This window comes from Pantherophis guttatus, chromosome 4 (assembly GCF_059756535.1).
Source record: "Pantherophis guttatus breed Tessera chromosome 4, ASM5975653v1, whole genome shotgun sequence".
NCBI classification, from domain to species: domain Eukaryota; kingdom Metazoa; phylum Chordata; class Lepidosauria; order Squamata; family Colubridae; genus Pantherophis; species Pantherophis guttatus.
In genome coordinates this window covers 81,570,030-81,586,781 of record NC_142066.1, presented here as the reverse complement: position 1 = coordinate 81,586,781, position 16,752 = coordinate 81,570,030, and the positions used below count along the sequence as shown (strand labels likewise).

Genomic DNA, 16,752 nt, shown 5'->3' with positions numbered 1-16,752 from the left:
ATTTTTACAGATTCTAGTATTACAGAATAGTTAGAAAGGATGTCATCTGCTATGCAGAATAATCACAAGTTGAAATGACCCAGATACAATAGCAAAAGTATACTATCTTTTCTAGATAATTGTATGAGAAAAAAATATATCTCATGCTAACAGGACAGCCATCTTTTTAGATATACAATTATCCAGGAAGAGAAAATGCATTAAGATGCACTGATTTTCCTAAAGACTCTTAGGGGTGTTTTAAATGCAGATGATGGTGCTATACTGGTAAGTACTCCAAATAATTAGACCATGTACAAAAAAATAACTGTAGCATTTACACCATGTTCATGTAAAATAGTAAGCTGCTTAATTGTGTAACAGAAAAGTTAAAAAAACCTGCAGACTAATCCATGTATCTGTTTTCAAAGTGAGTATTAGGGAGTGAACATTGGATCTTACCTGAATGTTTGATCTATGTGCGCTGCAGGAGAGTCCAAGCAATGGGTTCAAGTTTAGCTTGGTTGGCCAGAGACTGAGTTGAATTTGCCTAGCCACGCCTCTTTCTCCTATGAGCCTTCAGTGTTTCGATGAAGAGGTCTGTAGAAGACATAGCAATGATGATAAAAGAATGTCCACTATAACTAGGTGTTGGATGCTGGACCGCTACCTTAGGGCGCGGTTGGACTCTCCTGCAGCGCACATAGATCAAAGATTCAGGTAAGATCCAATGTTCAATCTCCTGTGAGCTGCTTGGAGAGTCCAAGCAATAGGATATACCCAAGCTAAGTATCCCAGGGCGGGAGTCCGAGCAGTCCAGGTGTCGTTCTCCTGGTAGAACCTGCTGCAGGACTCTTCTGCCAAACGAAGCCTCGGCCGAGGCAAAAACATCCAACTTGTAATTTCTGATAAAGGTAGTGGGAGAAGCCCAAATTGCGGCCCTGAAAATCTCCAATATGGAAGCCTGAGTAGCCCAGGCTGCCGTGGTGACAGCGCTACGAGTTGAATGCGCAGTGATGTTTCTGGGCACTGGAGTAGCTTGGTGTTCGTAAGCCATTGCGATGCAAGCTTTTCTCGCAATTGTAGATGGGGTAACTTTCTTGCCCATGGTAGTAGGCTGGAATGATACAAATAGTGCTTCAGACTTCCTGAATGATGCGGTCCTGTCAATATATTTGCGGAGTGCCCTACGAACGTCAAGCGTGTGCCAACACCGTTCTCTAGGATGTTGTGGGTCAGGGCAAAAGTTAGATAAAACCACCTCCTGTGCCCTGTTAAACCAAGAACTGAGTTTTGGTACGAAAGTCGGGTCCAACCTGAGGACCACCCTGTCGGAGTTAAAGATGCATAAATCTCTATGTACCGACAGTGCCGCCAGTTCGGAGATCCTCCTTGCAGAAGTGATTGCTATCAAGAAGGCGACCTTGAAGGTAAGTATTTTGAGACTGGCGGATCCTAAAGGCTCGAACGGAGCAGACGTGAGTGCTTCTAGGACGAGAGGCAAGTCCCAGGAAGGATACCTATGGACTGGAGGAGACCGTAAATTAGCAACACCTTGAAGAAAACTCCTCACCTTGGGGTGTTGAGAGAGAGGGATAGGACCCTCTCCATGCAGAAGTTGCTAAGGCGGCCACTTGTCTGGGGAGCGTGTTGGCAGTAAGTCCCTGTTTGAATCCTGAGTGAAGGAAACTCAAAACGTCCGGAAGGGAAGCTGTCCTGGGAGGAATGTGTGATTTTTGGCACCAGCTAGAGAACGCTGACCAACTGGCGTCGTAAATCCTGGTAGTAGACGGACGAGAGGCCTGGATGACGGAAATGACTTCGCTCAAGAATCTGGAGTCCCTCAGGATTTCCAGCTCAATCGCCAGATGGCCAGTTGGAGCCACTGGGGCTCGGGATGTTGCACTGCCCCCTGGCTTAGGACAATCCTGTCTGGCAGAATCCTCCATGGGCGGGAAACTGACAGTGACACTAGGTCCGCAAACCATACCCTTTTGGGCCAGTGCGGAGCCACCAACAGAATTTCAGCCTGCTCGTCCAGAAGCTTCCGGATGACCCGTGGTAGTAGAGATGTCAGAGGAAAGGCATATAGAAGGCCTCGAGGCCAGGGTGCCCGAAGGGCATCGGTCGCTTCTGCCCCCGGCGTCAGAAATCTGGAAAAGAACCGAGGTAGGTGAGTGTTCTTTGGTGTTGCAAATAGATCCACGCATGATTGGCCGAACCTGGTCGTCAGTTGGTGAAACAGGTCTGGATGGAGACGCCATTCAGAATGGTCAACGGTTGTTCGACTCAACCAGTCCGCCTGTTCATTGTGTGCGCCTGAAATATGTTCCGCCTGGAGGGAGAGCAGGTGTGATTCCGCCCAGAGGCCGAGGCTCGCTGCTTCGGACATCAGGTCCTTGGACCGGATGCCTCCCTGCCTGTTCACATGTGCCTTGGCAGTGACATTGTCGGTTAACAGCAACACATGCTGGTTGGTTAGCGAGAGTTGGAAGTGACGTAGAGCTAGGTGGGCAGCTCTGAGTTCCAACCAATTTATGTTGTGCAACAGATCCTGTGGGGACCATCTGCTCTGTGCCATCTGGGAACCCAGGTGAGCCCCCCAGCCGAATAGACTGGCATCTGAAGTTAGTGTTAGACGTGGCGGTTCCTTGAAGACACAGCCTTTCTCTAGGGAAGGTGACATCCACCAGTTCAGGGAGTGGAGAACTTTTGGAGGCACTCTGATTCTTGTTGTGGAGTGACTTGATACCTGCTCGTTGGCTCAGTAGGAGGAACCATTGTAAGGTCCGGGAATGTAACCTTGCCCAAGGAACGATGGCCAGACATGAAATAATTTTCTTAGCAATTGGGACAATACTGCGAGGGAGACAGACCTGGATGACCTGACCCGATGTATCAAGGTCCGTATGTTGACTAGACGTTCTGGTGATAGAAAGACCTGGCAACTGACTGTGTCTATCCGGGCACCTAAATGAAGGATAGAATGGGATGGAATTAACTGGCTCTTTTCTAGATTTACTGAAAACCCGTGAAGTTGCAGAGCCTGAATAGTCTCTGACAAATCCTGTCTCGCCTGCCTGATGGATGAAGATTGAATCAAAATGTCATCTAGGTAACATTGAAGCCTGATTGGGCGAGCCTGCAGATGGGCTGCCACCACGTCCAGGACCTTTGTGAACGTCCTGGGGGCAGAGGACAGGCTGAATGGAAGGGCCCTGTATTGGAAGTGTTGCCCTGCGTAACAGAATCTGAGATATTTCCTGTGTGAAATCCGAATTGGTATGTGCAGGTAGGTTTCCTTTAGATCTATGGATGTAAGCAGATCCCCGTCTGATGCAATTTAGAATAGAGGTTAAGGATTGCATCTTGAATCTCCTGTATTTGATGTGTTTGTTGAGTCTTTTTAGATCTAGTATTCCCCTGCAACCCCCCGATTTCTTGGGAACCAGAAAGAGGATCGAATAGAAACCAAGACCATTCTGCGAGACAGGCACCGGTTCTACTGCCTGGATGGAAAGTAGATGAAGGATCTCGGCTTCCATCAGAGACCTCTTGGTGGCATCTCTGGGAAGAGTGCAAGAGATGAATCTCATTGGAGGGAGGGATGAAACTCCAATGTGAGACCGAGCCGGACTGTTTGCAGAGCCCAGGCGTCGGTTGTGATGAGCTCCCATTGAGCTAAGAACCTCATGAGGCAGCCTCCAATGGGAACGTGTGACTGGGAGTCATTTGGACCTGTGGTAAGGTCTACCGCCGGCTCCTCGAAAGGGTCTCCTAGACTGGGGTTGTCTAGACCTGTCCCTGAACTGAGCCCTATCCTGGGATCGGTCTGAAGTTGGGGGGTAAGTCCTCTGATAGGTTGGGGCGGAGTAACCGCCCTCTGCCCCACGAAAGGATTGCCTGCAATAATATGGAGAGTATCTCCTGTCTGTCCTCCTGTGAGACATGGGAAGTACCTTCCTTTTATCCTTGGTCTCTACCAAAATGGGATCTAAAATCTCACCAAAAAGATTATTGCCCTGAAAAGGAGCAGACGCCAATTTCCATTTGGATTTCGTATCGGCTTGCCAATGGCGAAGCCATAATAATCGTCTGGAAGTCACGTTAGATGCTAGGGCTCTGGAAGCGAACTTAGCCGCATTAAGGGTTGCATCAGCAGAGTATTCTGCTGCAGCAATTAATTTGTTGATGTCCTGGTGTAATCTGACATCTCCAGGGGGAGCCCTTGTCTGCATTTGGGAGGTTCTATTAAAGAAGGAAGCTGCCGTGGCTGATGTGATCGTCCAGGCTGCTGCTTGATGTGTCTTACAAACTGACATCTCAGCTTTCCTATCCTCGGTCTTCAGCCCTTCTGCAGAGTCTGAGGGGAGAATATTGGAAGATGCTAGATTGGCAAAGGGAGTATCTATTGTAGGCAACTTAAGCATGTCCTCTACCTCCTGTTCTACAGTGTACATCTTTTTGTCTAATCCGCTGGGATTAGAACAAGGATCCAGGTTGAAGCCATTGCTTCTTGATAATGTCTATGAATAATCTGGGAGAAGGAACAGCGTCCTGGGTAATGACTGGTTCTGTAAATAATCAAGCATGGGGATCCTGCTCAGCCGAGCAGTCAGATGCCCCAGCCACAACCCCTAGATTAGCAGTGGTTTTGGCCTTGTATAACAAGGTCTTGAACATGCTAGGGTTGAAAAGGCCAGTGAAGGCTGGTTTGTCTGGAGATCTGCCTTCATCTTTTTTTTTATTTTAATTTTAATTTTATTTCGAATTTATATATCGCACCTTCTCCCGAGAGACTCAGGGCGGTGTACAGCCAGATAAAAACATACAATACAAACATTAAAAAACAATTAAAAGGATATATATTAATTTGGTCCCAATTTAAGATAACAAACCAATTAAAAATATGTTTAAAAATATGTTAAAAAATATGTTAAGACAGCCCGGCTTGCTGAAAAAAGAAAGTTTTAAGGGCACGGTGGAAGGCACCGAGGTATTGGATTCTCCTTATCTCTGGGAGCAGCTGATTCCAGAGGGTAGGTGCCCCCACAGAGAAAGCCCTCCCCCTGGGGGTCGCCAGCCTACATTGTTTGCTGATGGCACCCTGAGGAGGCCCTCTCTATGGGAGCGCACAGGTCAATGGGAGGTCATCGGTAGCAGCAGGCAGTCTCAAAGATAACTAGGTCCTATGCCATGGAGCGCTTTAAAGGTGATAACCAACACCTTGAAGCGCACCCGGAAGACCACTGGGAACCAATGCAGCTCACGCAGAAGAGGTGTTATGTGGGAGCTCCAGATGGCTCCCGTAATTACCCGCACGGCCGCATTCTGGACCAGTTGGAGCCTCCGGGTGACCTCAAGGGGAGTCCCATGTAGAGAGCATTGCAGTAATCCAGGCACGAGGTGACGAGGGCGTGAGTGACTGTGCACAGGGAATCCCGATCAAGAAAGGGCCGCAACTGGCGAATCAGGCGAACCTGACAGAAGGTTCCCCTGGCTACAGCCGTCAGATGTTCCTTCAAGGACAGCTGCGTATCCAGGACTCCCAGATTGTGCGCCCTCTCTGCAGGGGCCAAAGACTCACCCCCAATAGTCAGTGATGGAGTCAACTGACTATATCGGGATGCCGGGAGCCACAGCCACTCAGTCTTAAAAGGGTTGAGCTTGAGCCTGTTCCTCCCCATCCAGATCCGCACAGCCTCCCAAGCACTGGGACATCACTTCAAGGGCATCGTTGGGGTGGCTTGGGGTGGAGATGTACAGCTGGGTGTCATCATGATCTTCAGAAAGATCATGATCTGCGAATTCTTCCTCCTCCCCAGTATAAGACCATTCACTGCCCTGAGAATCATGGGGCGAGTGGGGGGCCTGGAAATAAACCCTATCCTGGTGGGCCTGGTGTACATTGGGAGTGGTACCAGCTGAGGCAGGAGCAGGAATGCCCCTCCTAAGCAGGGCAGAATCTATGCCCTGGGCAATGGTCTGAGCTAACATCTGGCAGAGTTCCTGAGAAAGAACAGGGGCCTGGTTTACCTCAGGGCGGAGCCCCGCCGCTGTAGGGGTGAAAGTAGCTGAGGGAGCTGACCTCCTAGATACTGGAATGACTCCCTGATCAGATGAGCCCTGTTCTGATAAGGGAATAACCTCCTCAGCACTCTCAGTTAATTCAGTTGGAGGATCTGTGGTAATATCTGAAGACCAATTCAATCTATCTTGGTTTGAAGCAGAAGGAGATGTATCCTGAATTGGAGGGATATTAGGCTCTGGATGAACAATGACAAGGCCTAGGCCTGAGGAGGCTTCTGTCTGCTTTTTTGCCTTTGCAAATTGTTTCTCTAAGGCTTTTTGCCTTCTTTCTGCATCCTTATCAACAGCTGTGGAAGAAGAGGCCTTGGATCTGGTGGAAAGCCCAGGCTGAGGCACAATTGCCTTACTGTGATCTGAAGACTTAGCTCTCTTAGAAGCAGAAGAATGGGATGCAGTACTTTTGGAGTGAGAGGAACTGCGATCCGCCATCTTGGAATGACAAAACAAAAAGGCAATTCAATCAGAAGAGCTTACTAGGACAATGATTATAATAATGATATTATTCCTCACTCCAGTATTGGTAAATATGGCGCCAAACTGACACAATAGTGTGTAAGCACAATTTTCCACTGCTGTTAGGTATTAGGCATGAGACTGATCAATGACCAGCTCTAATAACGCTATGAGAGAAAGGCAGCAGTAATCAATGGTGCGGGACAGACACAACAATCCCCAAACCACAAAAGGCAATAGCAGTAAATCAGCCAGAAATGCTAGGCCCAAACTCACGTGGCTCCTTGCTGTGTTTCCGATAAAGAAAGACTGCTAATTAGCGATCGCACGATAGTTTCTGAGGCATTTGAGGCTTTTCGCTGCGTTTCTGAGCTGTTAGGAGCCTAATTTGCCTTTAAAAGGATTGCCTCCGTTGTGCTGTTAATGGCGGCAATTAGGAACGGCCCCTGAGGCAAGAGATTAGCTCCGTAGCTCCACGGAGCTCCTAGCAGTGGAAAACACTTCAGGCTGTTAGTGTTAAGTTTTAAGAGAAAAGGGGGAAAGAGGGCTTCTTCTGTGGCTGGCAGAATATTTTAAATAATTTTAAAGAGTTTTTCTAAGATGGAGAAATTAAAGCAAGTCTCTTTAGGCCGACTGAGTTGAAACACTGGAGGCTCATGGGAGAAAGAGGCGTGGTTAGGCAAATTCAACTCAGTCTCTGGCCAACCAAGCTAAACTTGAACCCACTGGTTGGACTCTCCAAGCAGGGCACAGGAGATTGTAAATTGATGAAGTTCACAACAAAATATATAATGTACAAACTTTTCCAATTTCTCAAATTTAAATTCACAAAATTATGTACCATATAAATATATCATATTTACTTACAGATAAACTAATAACATAGCTCCCATCACCATAACAAAGCGACTGAAGGATGAATAGAAATATACAATACTAAGAAGAATAGCTGCTCTGGAGAATGTGTATATCCAGTCCAGCCAATCTCTATTGAAGTCCTCTTCATTTATGACTGGGCCTCCTTGAGCATTCATCTGCACATTTTGATTTATAGGTCTGTTCTCCTGTGGAGCTACGTTTGGAGCTGCTGGGGCTTCATTTGCAGGAACATGATCAGAACTTGAGGGCTCTGGAACTGGAGGACTGAGGGTTGCCTGTGCTGAAACTGCAGCTTGACTATAACAGAAATAATAAACAGCTTCTCAAAAGTAAGGCATATTAGTTAGGTACCTATAATATGCAGCAAAAGAATCTCATCATGGCATTTAAATCAGCTGCTGTGAGAAGGGCACCCCTTTCCCCCGAATGAACTAAGGAAGGGAAAAAAGATGATCTCGCACTGGTAGCTGAAATAGGCATTTTAAAAATAAGAATCAGCCTGAAATACTGAAATTATGGACAGATAACTGTCCTCAATTATACAATCCTCAACGTATAATGGCAATTGGGAGCAGAATTTCCATTGTTAAGTAATGAAGATATATTTGGATCAGAGTGCAGCAAGGATCAGGGAGTGTGCATGGGGGTGCCAGGGAGGTCTAGACAGGCTCAGGGTGGGTATAAAAGGATATAATGAGATTCAGGAGGGCGCAGAAGGTATAAGTGATGATATGAGGAAGTTGTAGTGAGAATTTCAGATGGTGGTGAATACCAGGGGAGACACAGCAAAAATTGGGGAGGGTGTACGGCTCATGAAGGAAACATAGTAATGGTCAGGGAAGGATTATGAAGGTGTAAAGGAGGAGGTACAGCAATGCTTATTTTTTCTTCAATCTCATTGAATTATCATGCCATTATATATGACAAATTTCAAGCATGTGTAGTAATGTGATTTCCCCTTTGACACAAATGGTGCAGCTAAGATAAACTTTTACATAAAAAGAAACTGAAAATATGGGATTGTGTCTTAACATGGTATTCTTCTGCTTTTCTAATAAAATTCTTCCCAAAATATCGTCTAAGGGATGGAAATTTTCACTTTGTAACAACTTTTCTCCATAATAAAGCATATCTCTGAATCAGCCATCAAAACAAAAATAAAACTACTCTTAAATAATTAAGTTTTATAACTCAGTAATTCTAGTAAATGCTTTAACAAATCTGTATTTTTATTTCAGAATTTGTTTGTTAAAACTAATCTACAAAAAGCAATCTAGTCTTTATTTTAATTACCAATCCTCCATCTGAGTACTAATTAAAATCATGTTCTATTTATACTTACTATTGCATATAATACTGACGTGCATACATCTGTTGCCACCATAACATCTGTAGAGGGCTGAAAGTAGGATATACTGGAAACCCAGTTGATATTCCTTGCCCAGGAAACTGATTATCTACACTGTTAGAAACACACGGAAGTTTAATTATATATCTCTGCTTTATATAACAGAGGTACATATAGATAAAATATATGAGCTGCAGAAATTCACTTAGCACAAAGAATAAGCATTTCTATATCTCTTTGCTTCCCTCTAGTAGTTGGGATTTTTGAAGCCCAGATTTGGGTAGGCATAAAGTTAAAATATTTATTTTTTACAAAATGTATATGGCTCTATCAAAGAATTTAAGGTAGCTCATAACTGATAAAACATACAATAAAACCAGAGCAATAATTGATTTATCACATTTCCTCCAAAAATAAATATAAACCCCTGTTTTATTTTAGGATAATTCTTACATAGAACAGAATGAACAAGAACAAAGAGATATTAAAAATAATATAATTTCATCATCCCCCATGATTTACCATTTTAAAAAATTAATACCAAGTGTTTAGCAAATATATAGAAGACTGCAATGAGTTCAAAAGAACTGAATACTATCACAAAATTTAACGTGTCCTAAACCAATCTCCAACAGAAAAGGTGATTACCCATTTCTTTCTATAGAAAAGTCAATATAAATTCTGGAAGATAAAATGCTGGCACATTCACTAACTCCCTTCACACCAAAGACTTCAACTGTTGCTTTAAGAAGTGATGGCTATACCTGTTATTCCCTTCTTCCTCAACTTTTTCTAGGTGTGTCATCTTTTTAATTTGAATGCTAGGAGGCCAAGAGGGGTGTGGTAATTATCTTTACAATTATCTTTAATGGGGAGAATAACGTTAATCAAAATGAATGTATTGCCAAGATTGTTGTTTCTTTTTCAAACAATTCTGATAAAGATGGAGAAAAAATCCTTTGAAAGTTTGAATAAAATGATGTGGAAATACATATGGCAAGGGAAAAAAAGCAAGAATTAACCTTAAATTGCTTCAAGGCTCCGGGTTTAGAAGAGGAGTCTCCAGGTTTAGAAGAAGAGTCTATCAAATTGGGAATTGTATCATCAAGTGGCGATGTTAACTTGGATTAAAGAATGGATCTTATTGAGAAATACAAGACTATTGACTTTGGAAGGACATGACCTACAACTAGGATGGCATGCTTTCTTATAGTATGGAAAAAATTGGATTCATGGATATTTCCAGAGACATTGTGTAAGGAATGGCTTGTTGGTAGTATGGGAAAGAGTGAAAAAAAAACATTATATGGAATACCAATGTATTTTCAATAGAAGCATTGACACATCCAAATATGATTAACATGGACAAGATTGTAAAATATAAAGACATTTTAACAGACAAGGGAGAATTAAAACAGAAACAAGACTTAGAAAAACAAGGGATTGAGATTGACTGGTATACATGGCTGCAGATACAATCAAGATATGATAAAGACTTGAAACAATATGGTTTTAATTTAGGGGAATCAAGAGTTGGATCAGATGATTGGAAAGGATGAAAAAATGATTAAGACTGTATAATTATTTGTTGCAAATTAGATTGGAAGGTGAAGAGGTAAAAGAGATAATGATAACAAGGGCAAAATTTTTTGGATATGCAATAGAATTAAAGAAATGGCAACAACTATGGGAAAGGAATTATAAATTGACAATGGCAACTGCATATAAAGAAAATCTATATAAAATGTTTTATAGATGGCATATGCCACCAGAAAGATTAGCAAAGATGTTTAAGGATAAATCAGCCAAATGTTGGAAATGTTTGCATTTGCCGGGATCATACTATCATATGTGGTGGTCATGTTTAGAAGCAAAAAATTATTGGTCTAGAATACAGAAATGGTTGGAAAAAATATTACATAAATCTATAGAATTAAAACCAGAGGTTTTTTTATTGGGTATTCTCCCAGAGAGATATAGTAAAGAAAATGTGTATTTAACTATACATATAATAACAGCAGCAAGAATTGTATTTGCACAAAATTGGAAGACAGAAAAAATTCCGTCAGAAGGTGAAGTAAACAAAAAAGATTTTAGACTGTGCGGAAATGAATAGATTAACTCTAAGAATAAGAAATAAAGAGGAATCAGTGTATTTCAAGACATGGGAAAGATTTTATATATGGTTAGAAAAGAAATATGAAGATAAGAGGATAGATAAATGATTTAGATAATAGAAAGTTAAACGAGGGAGAGGATAAAAAAGAAATAGAAACCCAAATGACACCAGAGTAAATGAAAAAGTGGGATGGGAGGGGGTAAAAGAAAGAAGATAATAAGAATAAGTGTACAATTATGATGATAAAACTGATAGAAAAAATCTGAAAAGAAATTGAAAGAAAGTATATACTATTAGAATACAGGAGTTGTTCGGATACCAAACAAGAAGAATATTCCACAGCAAAGAAGATAGAAAGAAGAGAGGAGGAGAGGGTAGGAAGAGGAGAGGGATGGAAGAAAGGGGAAAGGAGAGGAAGGAACGGTAGGGGATAGGAGTAGGAGAGGTGGTGAGTAAGGGGAAAAGAAGAGAGGAGTGGGGGAAAGGAAGGGGAAGTAGGATGAGGTAGGAGAGGAGGGAAGAGAAAGTAGGAGAGGAGAGGAGGGAGGGAAGGGAAAGAGGAGAAGAAGAAGGGTTGTTGCAAAATGAGGGAAGAAAGGGTAGAAGAGCAACTCCGAATGTAATTAAAATGCCTTATTTTAATGCTTTCTTTAAGGAAAACATATATATGTAGGATTAATTATGTATAAGAAAATGTACATTTTAAATTATGTGTATAAGAAATAAAACTGAAAAACTTTTCCAAAAAAAAAGAAAAGAAAAAGAAAGCTAGGAGGCCAACTTTCTGATATTTGAAAGTTACTCTGGAATATTTATTTTAAATAAATAAGTAAAATGGCTGTAATGTAAGTAACCTGGAAACAGGATTTTATTATAATACTTTATCCCAAAAAGTGTGTATAACATAATTATATTATGCTTTCAAGAAAATAAAACAGAATAACTTAGTGAAAAATTGTGTTCCATTACATTAAAAATGTAACAAAGCTTGCATATAATGATTTACTACCATGTTTCCCCAAAAATAAGACCCTGTCTTATATTTTTTTGAACCCTGAAATAAGCGCTTGGACTTACTGCCATTCACTCAAAAGTCCGATTTGCTTATTATCAGGGGATATCTTATTTTGGGAGAAACAGGATAGCAAAGAGCATGATTTAGTTAGCAAGGGAAAATGCTAAAATAGTAACAGTTATTATCACCACTGTTACTTCTACTAATGACTTCTCCAAGAGCTAATTGGAGCCAGGAGTGAGCCAACCTTGACTCCAATCAGTGTGATGATATTGGATGTGTTGCTGACAGCTCTCCTGCCCTTTAAAAACACACACCTGTTTTGGGTTTACTGGTTTCAAGAAGCACTGTCTGATGTGAACCATGCCTCACAGAAAAGAGCTCTCAGAAGACCTATGATCAAGAATTGTTGACTTGCATGAAGCTGGAAAGGGTTACAAAAGTATCTCGTCCTGTGGTCATCCTGTAAAAATGACTGCAAGAGCACAGCGCAGAATGCTACATGAGGTAAAGAAGAATCCTAGAGTGTCAGCTAAAGACCTACAGAAATCTCTGGCACATGCTAACATTTTTGTTGACACATCTACAATAAGGAAAACATTAAACAAGAATGGAGTACAAGGGAGGACACCACGGAGGAAGCCATTGCTGTCCAAAAAAAATATTGCAGCACGTTTGAAGTTTGCAAAAGAGCACCTGAATGTTCCACAGCACTACTGGCAAAATATACTGTGGACAGATGAAACCAAAATTGAGTTGTTTGGGAAGAACACACACCAGTATGTGTGGAGAAAAAAAGGCACAGCACACCAACATCAAAACCTCATCCCCACTGTAAAACTTGGCGGAGGGAGCATCATGGTTTGGGACTGCTTTGCTGCCTCAGGGCCTGGACGGATTGTTGTCATTGATGGAAAAATGAATTCCAGACTTTATCAAGACATTTTGCAGGAAAACGTACGACCATCTGTCCGCCAATTGAAGCTCCGCAGAGGATGGGGATGCAACAGGACAATGACCCAAAGCATACAAGTAATTCAACAAAAAAATGGCTTCAACAGCACAGAATACACCTTCTGGAGTGGCCCAGTCAGAGTCCTGACCTCAACCTGATTGAAATGCTGTGGCATGACCTTAAGAGAGCAATTCACACCAGACATCCCAAGAATATTGCTACACTGAAACAGTTTTGTGAAGAGGAGTGGTCCAAATCATTACTCCAGATCATTGTGCAGGTCTGATCTGCAACTACAGGAAACGTTTGGTTGAAGTTATTGCTGCCAAAGGAGGGTCAACCAGTTATTAAGTCTACAGGTTCACATACTTTTTCCTCCCTGTACTGTGAATGTTTACATGTTATGTTCAATTAAACCATGGCAACATCTAATGTTTGTGTAGTATTATTTTAAGCAGACTGTGTTTTTCTATTGTTGTGACTTAGATGAAGTTCAGAGCACATTTTATGACCAATTCATGCAAAACTCCATGTAATCCCAAGGGGTTCACATACTTTTTCTTGCAACTGTATATAGGCTGATGTTCTGCCTAGAAATGGCAAACATATATATCTAACAACTTATATGTATTTTAAAAATTTTACAGTAACAATGCTATACATTCTTTTTAAAGGCAACAACAGGATTCAATGCAATACAAATCATATTGCATCATACCAGAATTGTATCTTAGAAGAAAGTTGGTTGCAAAGTGTCATAGGAGACCTTGGTAATCTCTGTGTACTCAGACTCAGGATGTAAGAATATTAGTAATAAGAAGAGAGAACCAATAGTAGTTATTTAAAAATAGAGAGAAAAAAATATTATCCCTAAAAATCTATTTGGCCTCCTTAGATCCTGTGTAGAAGTAGAAGAATATATGGTATAAGGAGACAAACTGATTTTTCTTTGCAAAGAAAACATTAAAATTGTAACTTTTTATTTTTAGTGTCAAAACACTAGATTTTATAACTATCTCAGTTTTTAATATACTTCAGAGGACTTCAATGTAGCGGGTCAAATTTTCTTGCATTCTTCATAATTCTTAAAAAGGTTATGTTTTAATCCATTATCATCTGGCATGCAGTTTTTTTTATTATTATTATTTATTTGATTTATGTCGCCCTTCTCCAGAGACTCAGGGTGGCTTACAATGCGTTAAGCAGTAGCCTTCATACTTTTGTATATTTATACAAAGTCAGCTTATTACCCCCACAAACTGGGTCCTCAATTTACCTACCTTAGAAAGGATGGAAGGCTGAGTCAACCTTGAGCCTGGTGAGATTCGAACTTACAGTAGTTGCAGACAGCTGGTGTTAATCACAATGCTAGTTTTAACTTTTCTATTCCATAAGGAATATCTATAGCTACATCTGTACCTTCTGGACCACATAAATTTTTCTGTTTAAAGACATGCCGAAAAATTAAAGACCTCTATTTGGTTTTCTCTGTTTAATTGAAAGCTAAATATGCTTTCCATAAGAAAATATGTTTAGTTGTTATTAAAAGACTGATTCTCAGTAAGATGAAAGATAAAGAAATAATTTCCTCCAAATAATTACATATTGTGCCATTTGTTTGCAATATCTGATTATTTCCCCTTTCTTTAACATAGCTTGTTTTACATAGTAAGATGTTTTAATGTGACCTGCAACCTGAGCATATATTAGTATACTGGATATACTTCTTTTTTTTTTTAATTGAAAAAGTTTTTCAAATACAAATTTTTCCCCCCTTCCCCCCCCTCCCTAACCCCCCCTCCCCCTCCCCTCCCCCCATGGCTTCTGCAAGATGAAATCCAAATTAATATCACATTATATAATACTTTACCACCCTTTTACACCACCCCCTATGTGCTAAACATTTCTTTCTAACATTATTATTATGTCCCCCGTATACTATACATTTCAAAACAGCATTCGGCTATAAAACTATATGATAGATCCTAATTTGGCATTTATTCTACTCATAATCTACCCATTTCCTCCACCCCCATACATATATCTCTTAATTCAAATCTTTTAAGTATATTAATATCTAAACATAACATCCCTTTTCCTAAACTAAGCAATCAGTAACGTTACCTATCACCTTGTACCATATCAATTTTGTTTCACCCACTTTCCTACAGGTCTACCATACATAATATATTTAATATCTTTATTCTTCTGCCCGTATCACTAAAAGATATTTCCATATATAAATAAAACCCTCAAATGACTTTAAATTTGTATTCCATATAGTATCTTCTGTAATGTCTTTCAACTAGATTGTTAATTCCATCGACCATGTTAGGGTAACATCAAGTCCTGCTTCCAACAGTATATTCAGTATCTTCAACTACCATCTGCCCCCATCATTAATAAGTATTTCTATATATATAAAAAAAAACCCGAGTGACTTTATATTTATATTCCATATGGTATCTTCTGTAATGTCTTTTGTCTAGATTATTAATTCCAACAACCACGTTAGGGTAACAGCCAGATCATCTGCATGCCCCAATTCCATAGTTCTCTTGCCTTATAGCTCAACATATACGTAATCCATTTTTCAGAGCGTCCAAAATAGAAAGTTCCAATCCGCTCAATCACAGGCCATCTTCCACATCCCAAAAACACCAGCACTGCAGAGATCTGTTATTCTTCTCAAAATAGTATAAATCTGTAATTTGCCTCAGCTATATTTTCATGTATCAGCCTTCTATAAATCCCTCTTATTATATTTAATCGTCTCTTAAATAACTGGCATTAATCTGTTGGCTAAAAAAGAATTGTAGTTTAACATTTTTTAGTTTTGTAGAACCTGCTTCTTCTTTTCTTAACTTGTTGTGGTTTAGATCTCCACCCTGGTTGTCTTTCTAAGACTTGTATATCAGCTGATTGAATTACATGCTGGTTTTTAACTTGATAAGACGTCAAATCAAGATCCAAAGCCGTCTCTCTTGTATTTATAGGTGATCCAGCTATAGCCTCTGAAGGAGAATCCAAAAGCGGCTCATCCAAAAAGCCCTCTATAACTTGTCGTTTTTCCATTACCTCCATCTCCATCTGCTTGGTCTGAGTTTCAATCTCTTGTTCATTTTGCTTTTCTTTATCCCCCTCCTGTATTCCTGACACTGATGACATACGTGGAGATGTTGGGCCCATTTTAAAAACCTTGTAGTAAAATTCTTCCGCTTTTTCAACAATGTTTAATTGATATCTTTCTCCTTGATATCTCAATATTATACCAACTGGAGCATCCCACCTAAATGGGATGTTTTGTTTCTTTAGCTCAGTCACCAAAAACCCATGTCCTTTCTATCTTTTAACATCTTGGACGGCAGCTCTTTATATATCCAAATCTTCATTCCATTCATTTCAAGAGTGGAGTTAAAAGACTTTTGCACAATATCATTTCTTATTCCTTTATCAGTAAAATAAATCACCACATCTCTAGGCAATTGTCTTTGCTTTGCCACCCAAGAATTTACTCTGTAGACCTTATCAATCTTACAGAATACTTCTTCAGAGCTGACCTTTAAAATCACAACCAGAACTTCAGCAGACATCTTTCTCATCGCAAATTCCATGGATCTGAATTGCATCATTGTAACTTCATTTTCAAACCTTTGCTTTATATTATCTACATTGTAAATCTTGTGATCAGCTTCCTTTATTTTAGACTCTACTTCTGAGCTATTTTCTTGAATCATTGTCAAATCATTTTTAATTCTTTGTATTTTATTATCCAGATTATGAATTTTATAATCAACTTCCTTCATTTTAGACTCTATTTCTAAATTGATATCTTTGTCCATCTGTACAATTACTTCTGAAAAGCTTTTCAAAGCTGTTACAATATAGCGCTTCAGGTTATCATACTTTTCTTG

General features: G+C 40.5%; 1 protein-coding gene across 4 annotated transcripts in view; it reads right to left on the bottom strand.

Annotated features, from left to right (window-relative positions):
- HERPUD2 (HERPUD family member 2) overlaps positions 1-16,752 on the bottom strand; it is a 69,710-nt gene that overhangs the window by 24,974 nt on the left and 27,984 nt on the right. For all 4 annotated transcript variants that reach the window (XM_087894067.1, XM_087894068.1, XM_060686114.2 and 1 more), the window contains 2 exons: positions 8,744-8,863; positions 7,390-7,698 (listed from right to left, as the gene is read on the bottom strand). In XM_087894067.1, the coding sequence (XP_087750193.1) occupies positions 7,390-7,698; positions 8,744-8,863 (429 nt within the window). The remainder of the gene's footprint in view (positions 1-7,389; positions 7,699-8,743; positions 8,864-16,752) is intronic.